General features: G+C 31.5%; 1 protein-coding gene across 2 annotated transcripts in view; it reads right to left on the reverse strand.

Moving 5' to 3' along the window:
* The window catches only part of LOC145686376 (uncharacterized), a 92,015-nt gene that overhangs the window by 25,947 nt on the left and 51,058 nt on the right, over positions 1-15,010 (reverse strand). For both annotated transcript variants that reach the window (XM_081759642.1, XM_081759644.1), the window contains 2 exons: positions 6,148-6,399; positions 879-1,062 (listed from right to left, as the gene is read on the reverse strand). In XM_081759642.1, the coding sequence (XP_081615768.1) occupies positions 879-1,062; positions 6,148-6,399 (436 nt within the window). The remainder of the gene's footprint in view (positions 1-878; positions 1,063-6,147; positions 6,400-15,010) is intronic.

Genomic DNA, 15,010 nt, shown 5'->3' on the forward strand with positions numbered 1-15,010 from the left:
CTTCTTAATTCTGATACTAATATTCCTCTTTATCAAGGAAATGTAGGAATCATCACACTCATTTTGCTTTATATACGCTATAATAAGAGCTATTGTAAACAAAGTAATTTTTGTAAGACTTGGGAGGTTTTTTGATGTTAATAGGAAGTTTCAGACTAAATCTGAAACTGTATTTTTAAGGAATGTTTGACAACTGGTAGGAGAAACATGAACATAAAGGAAAATAAATCCATTTTGAATTGATGATTCATGCGCTTGATTTCTAATTTCTAAGACAATATAGGAAGCGTAATGAATTATACTTCTGTGAAACATGAACAAAGTGATTGCTGATGTATTTTTCGAAAAAAAAGTCGCAAAGGAAACTTTTCCAGTAAACTACTTTTATGTGAAGGTGCATCAAGTAGTTAGCACAATAATTTCACTTCGTCTCTAATGAAAGCATTTCTTACAAAATACATACAATGGCAACATTTATGAATGTTTGATTATAGTTGCGTATATATAGTATGCAAACATGTACGTAAACTAATGGCTTAAGGCAGTAATCTGAAAATTTAATCTAAGTAAGTTAGCATAAAGTATTTGTTCGGTTTCTTATGTGAGAAAAGCCATCTTAGATAATAGTGTGGAGGCCAAATCGAGTTACTTCTCTGATTTTAAACGGAGAAAATTATCCTTATGGAAACTTAGCTATTAACTTTGTACAAATATAGTGTTATCGTCATGGACTACAGTAGTTAGCGGCAAGGAAAATTTAGAAAACAAAAGATGTAATTGCTTTTCTTGACAGAGTTCCTGGTGATGCATTAAAAGTATTGCAAGAAATAAATTTGAACTACTGAACTTTTCTTACAGCAGTTTATTACAATACTTACCAAAGTACGTGGGAATGAAAAATATTGGCGATAAGAGGCAGGATTGGGAAGTTACAAATTCCACGGGATGCATTGCAGTGGCAGCAAAAGCCGTTGGTTGTTTGTACTTGTGGTGCACTTTATGGATACTCTTGTAGAAAATAGGCAAGTGAAAAGATCGATGCTCCCAGTACATAAGGTAATCCTATAGAAAAAACCAAGTTGGTATTTTAACGATAATCTTAGATAGTTTACACTAACACTTTTCAAGGTTAGAATATGACCTACAATATATTCATAGAAATTTTCGTAGTACTTGATATGATTGCAATCCCATGGATAAGAAAGTAAATCTCAATTGGAGCTAAATATAATCACATAATAATAATAATAAAAATAAAAATAAATCATACACAAACTATTTTTCTTTGACTACGTGGACGTAGTAGCACGTAAAAAATACCTTTATATACTCCATTTGAACCAAAATTTCAAACCATGATAGTATTTTGTTTTCTTATAAGTTTTACTTACTATACTAATTACATTTAAATCATCGGACAAATTGTAAATGAATGAAGATTAAGATCATAGAAACACCAAAAAGAAATGCTTCTCCTTTAACAAAAATGCTATCAAATACAGGTTTCATACATATACGGACGTTCCTGGTGTGAATCTAAAAATTACTATGTACTCTTCAGATCCTTAACACTGAATAAGTTTTTATCTTAAATGTGATGGTGTTAATCCATGCTAATTTAAGCTTGAAATTTAAACTCTAGTCAAAATTGGGCTCATTAATTTATGCTGAGAAATAGAACCTAAGATATATCCAAATGGGATATCCAATTTGATTGAAATATTGTGTTTCCTGCGAAAAGGCATTCACCCAAAAAGCCAGTACTAATTTCAGTCAAGAGAATAATTTCCTGCTTTTCTCTGACACAAAGTCGACCTTTATTTCCGTTAAAAGCAATAAGTAAAGACAGAAAGAAACTAAGTGAAACTTACTTATTTCATGAAAATGGAAATGGAGAAACGAACTTACCAAACAATGTATCATCGATGTTACCAGGTAACCCAACCTATTTTCTTTATAATTGTGACTCTCATTGTTACCACCATTGTTACGTTAACACCATATCAAATAGTGATGATAATACTGAAATTTTCTTTGATCAATACCTCTGATGCAGGTTGACTTTTCAAACATTGCCTTTTAAATTGTTACGTCCATCATTTTGTGTTTCTAACAACTTGTGAAGGAAAATATCTTAGTGGTTTTCAGCTCAAATTGACTTTTCATTCATTGTTTCATATAAATTTTCACTATAAATAAGTAAGTATATTTTAATACTTGGTGAGCCTTCTAATATTAAAAAAAAAAAAAAAATCTCATGAGTAAATTGGTTTTGTCATTCACCAAGCTTGATGCTTTGCTCCAGAAGGCTGGAGTTTCTATTCTTTTTTCCTAATTTTAATCACGAAACATTCATATAATTCTTCAAGTTCACATAATATTTTCTTATTTGTTTATTTTCAATTACTTTGCAAAAAATTCCCATATTTCATTTGTTTTACATACACTAGAAATTTATTCTACATGTTTTTATTTGTTATTTACTAGATTGTTCAACTGTTTCCCATTATTTTAAACAATGGCACAGCAGAAGTACTTGTTACCTGAAATATTTTACTTTTAAAAATGAAACTACGTAAAATTACTTCATGGATGCCAATATATATATATATATATATATATATATATATATATATATATATATATATATATATATATATATATATATATGCATATTATTTGTCTACTTGTATTTTTCGAACGTATAGCAATTACTTTTCTTCTTTATGTTTGAAAACAGCTCCTGAGTTAAATTCTTAACAGATTGAATCATTCTAACTCGTCCCGACTTGCTGTGCTAATATAATAAGTAGGGACTCTTATAATCATTTTGTAGTGTTTATGGAGATATTCGAAGAACATTCTTCAGACATAGAGACTCGAGAAACTTTTTCATTCAAAAATTAATCTTTTAGACGTATTCCGTATCCTGTAAGTACTTATAACGTCACTGTGAATGACGTACTAAGCGATGATGGCATGTTTTACTTGAACTTAAAGAAACAGGAAGAAGGCGCTTTTCTTATTTTGATGCCAATTTCGATACTTTATATGTAATTTTGTATTTGAAAAGGCGAGGGGGCTACAGACTAAAAAACTAAACTATATTAGTTAATTCATATATGAAACTAGAGATACTGATGATGTGAATTACTTATTTATTGCTCACTGTCGAGGTAGTTTAAGTGACTGTAGTTCTGTTCGTGAAAAATGAAATGAAATATATGCCCTATACAATATACGTTCCATGTTTATGACATAAAAAGTTATTTTCGATAAAATTCGACGCAAGCGCCCTAAGAGAAACATCTATTCACCTTCACAAGTACGCAACCCACCAATTGCGTGAAGATTTATACTATGCATGGACACAAGTATCAAAAGATCGCCAAGTACGAAAAGCACGCATCAATCCATGTTAGGAGGTCACTGTAAGCAAGATATCTATTTATTTCGGTTCAAGGCATATCGAAGAAAGAAAAAAAAATGTAGAACTTCTGCATTTTAATACTAGTCTCAAGAAATTAACAAATTCACTCTAAGTGGGCTCTTGACGTAAATAATATATAAATTTATGTACAATTTAAGTATCCGAGATATTAGACGTTTCCTCATTTAACTTTCTATTTTCTTGGCAACTTCCCACCAGCTGCGTTCAGGCTCAAAATATGGGTACAAACTTACGTGCTATGAAATGATCATTCTCGATATATAAAAACAAGAGCCAGAGTGAGCAACATCAAACGGAAGTAGTGTATAGTAGCAACGAGGGTTAGGACGCCGAAGTCGCAGGGGCAGTCATTATTCGCAATTATTGTAGAGTTAGAAATTACGTACTGAAACTATTATTAGTGTGTCTACTGTCCTCCCTTGAAAAGAGTATATCCACTGCATGATTTCCTTTCGTATAACTGAACGGTAATGAAGTACATTTCTTAGTGGTTTCTATGTTGATACATATATTACATGTTAGCCGCCTATGAACCGTTTAGTGTTAGGTATCTTATTTAGATTAGGGTATGACCTATAAGCACATCGGAGAAAAATATTTGCACCCATATCTGAATAAATTTTCGTGCAAATTAAGGACTTAGAGCCATTTAAAATAATAATAATAATAATAATAATAATAATAACAATACTCAAAAATAGGATACGTTAAGAAACTCATTTTTGTCAGGAAATTTTTATCTATTTAAATAATTACTAGAATTATAGAAAATATTTAAGAAAAAAGCGACATTTGGGAGCCTAATATCAATATAGAAACTATTAAGAATGTGCTTGATTACATTCAAATGTATATAATCAAGAAACGATTATACTTATTTCAAGATATAGTGTACAACGTTGTACCCTTGCATAAATTTGTACATAAATTTGTACTCTTGCAACAATGATTGCAAATAACGTCTGCCCTATAACTTCGGCAATCCCTCTGCTATTAAACTATTTCCGTTTCGCTGTCTCCCACTCCGGCTCGTGCTTTTCACGCTGAGTCAAACTTTCTCGTGCGAGCATACCAACTAGAAACGATCAATATTTTGGAATAAGCAGTTTCATACTATATTATATTGTACTTTTAAATCTGTTCGCAGCTAGTGAGTATGGCCAAGGCAACAGTGTAAAATGGATTAATATACTCTTTAAACCAAGCAACGTGATGGAAAACCATAGTATCTGATGGTCTTTGATTCTTAATCTAGCCTACTTAGAGTAAATTTACTAACTTATAAAGTCTAGCATCATAACAGGAAAGTGCAACAATTTTCATTTCGGTATGTCTTGAATCGGAATAAATAGAAATCTTGCTTGTAGTGACCTCCTACCATAAATTGATGCGTGTTTTCCATACTTGTTATTTGGCATTTGTTTGCACGCATATTGTAAATCTAAACGCAGTTGGTGGGTTGTGTACTTGTGAAGGTAAATAAAAGTTTTTCTTAGGGAGTCTTAATCGAATTTTACCGATAAAAAATATTGTTTATATATATAACAATTAAATCCTTCTAAACTACAGATGCACCCAGGAAGCAATGCCATCCATAAGAAAAGATTACTGAAGGAACTAAGAGTAAATTTACAGAAAAAGGTAGTATATATGCAATCCATTTATATGTGGACCCTGTTGAAAATTTGCACTCTTTTTTTCCATACTTCATTCCCTTTTATTAATTATCCATCTCGTTAGCCTACAGAGCACAAACGTAGGATGTAAAACTATATATTTGATTTCATTTTTCACGAATAGTTAATTACTTAAACTACTTTAACAGTGCATGATAAAGGAGCAATTTACATTGCCATTATCTATAGTTTCATATGGAAATTAACCAGTAGCGTCATTTCAGATTTTGCCAGAGGACATACGATTCCACCGACGTAAGAATTTCGCGTGTTTTTTTTTATATTTTTTATTAGTATACTAATATACAATTTATTAAAAAGCATGTGCTTCTCAAACTCAAAGAGCAGAGGGATATTGCTCACTTCTTTCCCTAGATGACGCCTCTGAAATTAGCGTTTCATCATTAAGTTGGCTAAGTCTGTTTTGTTTCTCTTTTCAGATACAAAATCATGTAAAGTATCAAAACTTTTATTTGTATGGCTTCTCTGTTTCACATCAAAATAATAATAATAAAATAAAAACGTTCCTGTTTCCTGTAAGTACAAGAAGAGCGCACTGTCATGGTTACTACGTCATTCACAGTGACGTAATTAATACTTCTCAGGTACGGAATATGTACACTGTTACGTGTACCTAGGCCACTATCTAATTCTTAATTACACATAAAATTTACCTACTTTTAATTAAAACTGCTATTTCATTCGTTTTTTTAGCAACGTGTACTATATTAACAGGTACACAAAAATAACGTTTTAAAAAATAGAAAATGCATGTATTTATTCCTAAGTAAGACTAAAATCAAAGTTTGTCCTTTTTTAAAACCTAAATTTCAATTTTTACGTCTTTAATGTAATGTTATACGTAATAATTCCTTAACCACTATCTATTCTGATTGGGGTTATAAGCAAACTTTAGGCTATTCCAACCAATTATAAAATTGCTTACTATGGTGTTTGATTTCGGTAATATTTTTTATTGATACTCGAAATATCTTATCAAAATTACGTTTAAATACTTACGATGTAAAAAAATATCACAGGCCATTGCAGAATGAACCAATACCATGGATAATCATTTATGGTAAAATAAAGACTTGATTTCAAGCTGCCTTTTATAATAGAATATGCCAAACTTGACGAAAGAATATTCGCAATTATTACATTGAATGTTCCACTCATAATTTCTTCTCTCTCTAATTCAGGACTCAACCATTTCATTGGCTGACACTTCCACTCATGTGGACGATCTCTTCGTTGAATATAAAAATACCACTGAAAAATATAATAGTTTTACAGCTAATTAGAGTTCTTATTCATAAAATATAATTGGAAAAATTATATGAAGAAATGTCAAATGAAAAGTACAAAGAAAAATAGAATCATCTAATATTTAGGGCTATGCACGGACTCAACTGCAGAAGTCCCTAATATTATCACAAACCTTGTTTAGAACAGGGACACATTCACGTGTTGCACGTTTCAAAAATACGCTTAATCAAATTTATTTTAATATTGCTTTAGTATTCCTTCCAATTTGCAAAACAGTCTTGAGATACATTGCTAAATAGGACAATAAATGATATTCCAATTTTAGAAATCGTTCGTGAACCTTCTCAGTGAACAATTTTCTCCTTTAATAGCTATAGTCTTAATCCTATTTTGAACAGGTGTGAACATATTTAGGGCAAGATGATTTTGACATATATTTCAGTACTAATTGGTATATGCTCAAAAGCACCCTATATTATGCCGTAATATTTGAAGATCACAGGGAAGAAGAGTGAAATGTCACTTTTTGGTCGAAATTGAGTTATTGTTAACAGTGCACATGCCTTGAGGAGTTGAATTTCCTATTTTAATATTATAGATAAAGAGTGCATACATTATTTACAATCAATTTTTTTCCCACTATATACGAGTACTAAGTAGATTGTGGCTTCAGAGTTTAAAATTCAATTTATCAGAATGAAGAAAATAGATGAAATAGATAAATAGATTTGTCTTTCTATCCTGAAGTCTTCATTTAATATGACAAAATAATTTCTAGGGCTGTTTCTGCACTTTCGTCTGCTACACTACGAAAGATGAAGATGAATGCAGATATCGAAGAACTCACATTCTTATTTGTTCTATCTTAACACTGCACTGTATAGGTTCTTCCGTTTCTGCATGTTTAATATGACATTACGGTGTTGCGTAAAAAATAATACTGTCGGTAGGATTATATGTGACTAGAGGCTCGATGTTCTCAATTCTGAACAGTAATGGGAATTTCGAGTTCTGAATGGACACTTTCTTATGATAAGTCAAAAGGAAACTTAAAAAAAAAAAAAAAAAAAAAAAAAAAAAAAAAAAAAAAACCTAATAAAATGTGTAGAGAATATATTGTTTTACTTTTAAAAAAATACGCAATTATACTACACTCTACACTGTTTTCTTTGGAGATAAAGGTCATTGCATGTCTTGTACACAATAGACATGAGCACAATAAATAAAAAAATACCAACTCTTCGTAGAACTGATCTAATACCGATTAACACTGATCAGGAATAACCTCTTGGCTTCTATTTGAAATGACTTCATATGAGATATTGCCGCATCGATGTCACTCACCAATACATTACGCAGTTCTAGCAAGTATGGGGATCCATGTTTCTGCATTTCATACACTGCTACAAATAGCCACTCAGATTTTTTTATTGTATGTAAGTATGGGAACACTGCAGATCAGACTGAGTGCAATATAAAGTGATTAAATGTACCTCAATCCACATGCAAATGCTTTAACCACTGTGAGCACGGCAGTTATGACCTAGGAAATGACTCGAAGTTTTTGTTTCATATTTCATAAATATTTCGTAACAATTCAACTCTACAGTATAGTAAAGTTAATTATTCTCAAGAAAATACACAAAGAAAACTAAACTTTAAAATTAGCCATCATCCTTTCGTCTGTTGTGTTGCGAATTTACTGATCACACCAATCATCAACTGTCGAATTTTCACTACCTTCACTAGCAGCATTCTCATCACAGAGATTAATGGTAATAGAAGAAATACTTATTAATTATACAAACAACAACTACGTTCATTAAATATTATATTCTTACGTGTCTAGAAGCTTTCAGTACGATTTTTTTCACTCTAAAAATCTTGATGTCTTTTTTTTTTTTTTTTTTTTTTTAATGATGATCTTGACGGAGAATTGCATAATGCAGATAATAAATGAAGAAATTTTTATATATTGCATAGTTTGCTATATATTGTTTGGGGTACTAATGTTGTGTTAAGATTGTACTATTCGGAAACTTTTTGTAATTTGTTTGAAATCGAATGAATAAAAGATATCCATTCTCATCTATTTCTAGTATCACTGGTTTTGGCATCATCAGTTTTGATCGAGTTTCAACTTAAAATAGCCACTTTATCGAGGTTCAAATCGTAGCCATTTTTCTTTGCGATCATTTTTAATAATAATAATTTTATTTTCAGTGCTGCAAACAGCTCATAGGCAAAAATACCACTTTGTTAAAACCATTGCATAATCAATTACAACAGACTAGAAAATTTTATAGTGTATAATGAATATAAGATTTGTGCATGTCAGCAGCTATTATATTGCAATTAAAGTTGCACATTGATTTATAAAACAAGATTAAAATCAACACAGTCAATTCATAATATACCATTCAAGAGTATGCAAATTAAAGATTCATTTAACTATCAATTAAAAGAATCAATCAACTTTGTTTAAAGTTATACATCCAACAGGAAAAAAAAAAATGATCACTGCATTGTTATATTTCCAACGTTAAGATATACTGAAGAATCGTTAAGATATACTGAAGATATAATAACAATAAGATCAAGATTGTGAGTTACATCTCTCGTCATAAAATTGAAACAGCTTAATCTTATAAGTGTGCAGCCCTGTCATAGTTATAAAAAAAAATCACATCACAATGTTTAATTCTCATCCCTGTCCGGAATGAGGACACATTTTAATAAACTACAAGATATTCTGTTTTGCATAATCTATGGCTTTTTTGTGTAAAAATATATATTAATATGAAAAGGTCCTCCGGTGCCAAGAAATGGCTAAATATTAAAAAAAAACTGCAAAGAAAGAGTGGCAAATTTTTCAATAGTTATGAGTTGCACCATTAAAAAAAAAGTGCGCCTAAATCTGTAAACATTGAAATGTAACTAAAAATATAATAATTAAGCACCTTTTCTTATATATTAATTCTTCTAATTTAAAACAAGATCACTAATTAATAAATTAGTGATATTTTGTTTACTCAATGTATGAGTAAGCAGTTTTAGTAGTGGCAAAAAAAAAAAAAAAAACAATACAATAGCTTGTGCATGCCAATCCATTAAGTGTTGCTCTTGCCAAAATCTATGTAATGAACACTGTTACCTTTTCTTAACATATGTTTATTTTAAATTGTTGTAAGACTTTGCCACTTTTCTCAGTATTTCACATTTTGCATTTAGTGTAACCGATGCCGATCGATTCCCTACACTATAATTCAGCATTCTTATTTCTATAATTTTAAAGTAATACTTACTACTATATTTGTTATCCAATACCGTTTGAATAAAGGATTTATCAATAAGTTTCCCTTTTCCCATAGAAATTGAAGTCCACAATAAGTTAACCAATATTCGTAGTCATGTGAATAGTAATCCTTTTTCATTTTATAACATAATAGCCCTATAAAACATTTTTATATCGCTTCAATTTTGTTATTAGTGTATTAGATAAACTTTTCCAGACAACTAACCAAATTCAAGTTTGGATCTAAGAAATATCTTATATATGTACACATAGAAACAGCCATTTATACAATCAGGCCATTGATTAAATATAAAACCTACTGTTTTTCTCGAATGATTGCACTATATCATTTATGTGATTATTAAATTTCAATTTTCTATCTTATATATTACCAAGATGTTTAATTTGTTTGGGGTTTTGGTTCACCTGGATGGGGTTTTAGTTCACATTTTATCATATATTTCAATCTTCAATAAGAGAGCAAAAAGTCTTTCCTGTACTCATCCAACCCACAGAAATGTCTTTGGAAGTAATCAGATAAGGAATTTTGCAGGTGTTCACTCAGCCGTGGACCCAACACCTCTCCTTATCTTTCGATCAGAGTTTTCCTAAGTGATTCTTTGTCACGCATTAAAAATAACAGGAAATCACTAACTAGTTCATTTTTAAAATACTGGTTCCATCTCACAGGTAGTGAGGTAAAAGTCACAATTATATATGAATCTCAAAACTTCGCTGCCACTCCAGAAAAAGTTGTCTAGTGTATGTATCAAATAAATATTCCTGCTTTGAATTTCTTATTGCTGATCATTAGGAATAGTTTATACAAGTGTAGAAATGTATGACCGTTGAAGTCAGGGCTTTACGTTGATTGGCATAGAACAAAAACGTTAATACGTGGGCCAGTTGCTTCTACTTAGTTACGGCGCTGAATATATGCTTATGTAGTACATTACGACCTTATGAACTTGTATAAGAAACAGAATGTACTTAAAGTGAGACGCTAATTGTGAAACTGAAGTGCGAAACATCGAAATTTCAATCTAACTTATTTGATGATCTAACGCGAGACCACATATAGCAAAGATGAGTGCCGTAGCTCCCACCACAAGGTTAAGGAAGTTCGTGTCATAAAGTGTCAATTAAACACAGATATGTGAAACGATAATGAAGCATTTGATCAATTTGAAACAAAATATATTGTTATGTTTGTTTTTAAAATGACAGTCAAAGCAGAATGTATTGGATAATAAATGAGAAATTGTAAAATTTCAATTTCGGTATGATTAAGTACTTTCGTGCTGCTATGTGTTGCGTTATCCGTTAGGAAATATTGAACAATTCTGATTCAAAGGAAGGAAATAAACTACTGTAGAGTATTGGTGTTAATTTAATAGAGTTTAATTGTATAGGCAGTACTGAGGCTATATGAGACAAGTCTATTGCTGAAAGTAAAATATGGGTTACTATTAGGGTTTTATACAAATATGATGTACACACTGATGACTGAACCTGGAACACACGCATGGAAAGCATTAGCGCTAGCAAATTAGCTACGAAGAGGTACAAAATACATAATTCTAAGTCAAGAATAAAGGCACAAAATAAGAAGCGGAAACGACAGACTGTAAGATAATAATACTTTCACAATTTTAACTTCTCACTATTTATTTCTAGACTTTCGAGACGAGATCGAGACTTGGCCCTCGAGACCGAGACCGAGATAAGCATCTATTGACTGAGATGAGACAGAGACGGCGATTTTTGACTTGAGACGAGATCGAAACTGAGACCACTATTTATCAATCGAGACGAGACCGAGACTGTACAAAGTCTCGTCTCGTCTCGATACTATCCCTACTTCTAATGATGACTTCCCGAGTGGCCTATTCCCGTTTCGCCTACTGACTTAACTACTAATTTACATTATGATCTCTATCTCATCTTAGATGTAGGCGTAAAAGGTATGCCCCTTACTTTCACTTAGCAAGGAACATTATATTAAGGGTTCAGGATAGTTGCCCTCGATAAATTACAAAAATAAATACTGAGGTCGTTATACATGTAGAATATACTGTATATTCGATATTAAGGAGATAGATTTTCGATGGTGATTTTACAAGCATAGTATAATTTTCGGACATCTTTAGATCACATTAAAATAATTTCGCTTTTTTAACCCCGAAAATCTGTTTTATTGTGAATGCAACCTGGTACGGACTATATACACTAAAGTCACGTAATGTCTGGCAGTATATTACATGTTTTATTCCGCAATATTACTCCTTTAATATTTTTCTTTAGAACATAAACTTATTGAACAAGCATGATTGAATTTCTACCAGCCAGTTAAACATGCACATGGCATGTTTAACTAAACATGGCATGTGTTTAGCTTTTTCCACAACAACGTATGGCTTACAATTAACGATTTTAATGAAAATCTAACTTGAATTTTTGTTTGAAGTTTAGGAAATAAGCCTATTGATTGAAATGGGAGTTGGTCAAGAATAACAAGATAAATTCAACCCCAACTTGTGTATTTCCATATACACATAATGTTACAACTAAACAAATAACCACTGACTAGAGAAAAATCTATTTTGAAGTTACATACCGTATATTTCCTTTGAGGCTTCCCAATCATTCAAATTGCTTAGAGTTGAGATCAGACGGGCAAGAGGATGGACAAATTATATAGATATAGATCACTTAACCATATCTTAGATACTCATATCCAGTTCTCGGAACTTACCGAATTTTTATTAAACATGGCATGTGTTTTGTTAGTGTTGACTCTGAGTTACGTTTTCCACATTTATATTTTATATATTCTATGCAATATTTCAAACATGTTGTCGGCAACTATGAATAACAAATTCAAATGCCAATAACAGACTAACGAAACATAAGTGCATCAAATCAGCAATCATTTAGTTCTTTGAGTAAATTGCTGTTGAATTATATAAACCTATAATTATATATATAAACTACATTGTGTATATGTATTTGTGTGTATTTGGACAGATTTCTGCATAGAAAGAGGTCATCTGGAGCCCAGATAGACTTAAGCGCATACGAAGCCTTGCTTTCGATTTTCGGCTAAAGGAGGGATTGGAGGGGGTCAAATGTATGCATAAGAGGAGAGGTTAAATACCTGAAAATAGGCCAAACAAACGTGAACAACCCTTCTGATCTTTCGTCTACTCAAGCTGAACACTAAAACTCCTAACGTTGCTGGAATTTTTTTTCTATGATTTATATTACATTGCATAGAGGTTGAAAAGAATTTACCTGAAAATAAAGCAATTTTAGTTCATTAATTCGTTTTAATTACAAAAATATTGGATATCATCTTGCTGCCGTTTTATGACAGAGCAAACAACTGCTAGTTTGTACAATATAAACCATTTTAACTGACTGAAGATATTTGTCACTATCGGAACATAACAATACTAGTCAAAATTGATACATGCACTTGACATGATCTTTTTACCCGTTGACGTTGAAGTCTAAGGCTCAATAAATTTACTAATTGTAGAAAAGTTGGCTGCACAATAGAGAGACAACGTTTAAAAAGGAAAGAAAAAATAAAACTGTCGTCCTGAGAATAAAGATAAAAATAACTGGTAGGGGAATATACTCACATTTGCTGGTGTATGTAAATAACAATTTTGAATTTTGATTTTCATTTAAATAATTTAGTTAGGGAAGAGGTAGGAAGCTATTTCTTGATATTTGTTGAGATATTTTATTGCAGACATTATAACTAACGTTGTTTTGCCTATATTTATCCCTTACGAATCTCTTATTATCCCAAGATTCTGTGTTACATAATTTCCCATCATTTGTAGGCCTCTTACCCGAAGATTTTCCACCTGGAACTCTATACACCTTCGCAAACTTCCAGTTCGAGCAATGTGCTCCCCTCCATCTTAAGCATCTTGTGTAACAACTCGTACGATATCTGGCGACAAATGTATATTTTAGACTTCCACGATCTGTAATTTTTTTCTAGTCACACGTTTGTTTGTCACTTTTGATTACAGAAATTTTCTTCAACACAATAACCTCAGCTATATCTCGCCGTGTTACTAATAATAATAATAATAATAATAATAATAATAATAATAATAATAATAATAATAATAATAATAATAATAATAATAATAATAATAATCGAATCCATTGAGTGCTGTGGGCAATACCTTTCTCTTCAACTTTACTTAAATTCCAAATATCGACACTAGTGAAATATTTAAATTAAAGATTGAAAGACCATATCAACTTTCCTTCACACTAATGTCCAGGCTTAAGAATGGCAATGTGACAATCGATTTCTGTATTTATAAATCTGACCATCACATTGGCGTGTTTAAAAGTTGCAGGGTAAGTGGTTTCCCTTTGTCAATTATATTTACACATATCTTATTATTCATCTACGGACATTTCAATTTTAACAGCTTGCAGGAAATGGATTTCCATTGTCAAGGAGTAACATCAAAAAATACTTTAATGTGGGTAAAAGTATTGAACAGCACGCCAAAAATCCTTAAACAATTCTTCGCTTGTTGCAAATTTGTTACGCCACATGTATTCAGCTAAATAACTCTATTCGTCTGACGCCCATTTTTTCAATTCGTCGCCGAATGTGTGGCTTTACTTTTGACCAAAAACTCTCGATCGTCTGTGTGTGAGTGTCAGGGTTGTTAGGGTTGACAAAGTTAACACTGTGGTTGACTGTATTGTGCACATACCCCAAATTATTTAGTCTACTGTAACCTCTCCAGCAATCAGTGTTAATAACAGATCCTGGTAAAACGTTATCCAGAATAACGTTTTCTAACATGGCTGCATCTCTTCTTTCAACCAACTCAAGAAAAGTACGGCGTGTCTGTCGATCTATTCCACAACAACCCATTGTGTGCGCACCAGACGTCCTCTCTTATACTTTCGTTTCCCAAACGCACTTTTATCAATTTCTACAATATGTCCTTTTCCACCAATTTTCTCACTTGTTTCAAGTAGCCATAGTGCTATAAATTCTCTAAATTCATTTAAAATTTTACAGACGACATATTTTCCAAGTCCTGTCTAGCGCATTATTATTGACAGTGAATACTTTAAGATCCATGCCATGAGTACTTCCAGAAACATGTGGATCTTTACACGGGCAATAGAAAAAATCGTTCCTTCTCGCAGCGGTTTTTATTAAGCAATTTCTTTTCGTACATCGGTAAAGAAGCTCCTTCCCTTAAAAATAAATAAATAAATAAATTGTAATGTAATCTGAATTATAATAAATTTAGTTTAATTTAA

The sequence above is a fragment of the Thermobia domestica genome, chromosome 5 (assembly GCF_964235325.1).
Source record: "Thermobia domestica chromosome 5, izTheDome1.hap1.1, whole genome shotgun sequence".
Classification (NCBI taxonomy): domain Eukaryota; kingdom Metazoa; phylum Arthropoda; class Insecta; order Zygentoma; family Lepismatidae; genus Thermobia; species Thermobia domestica.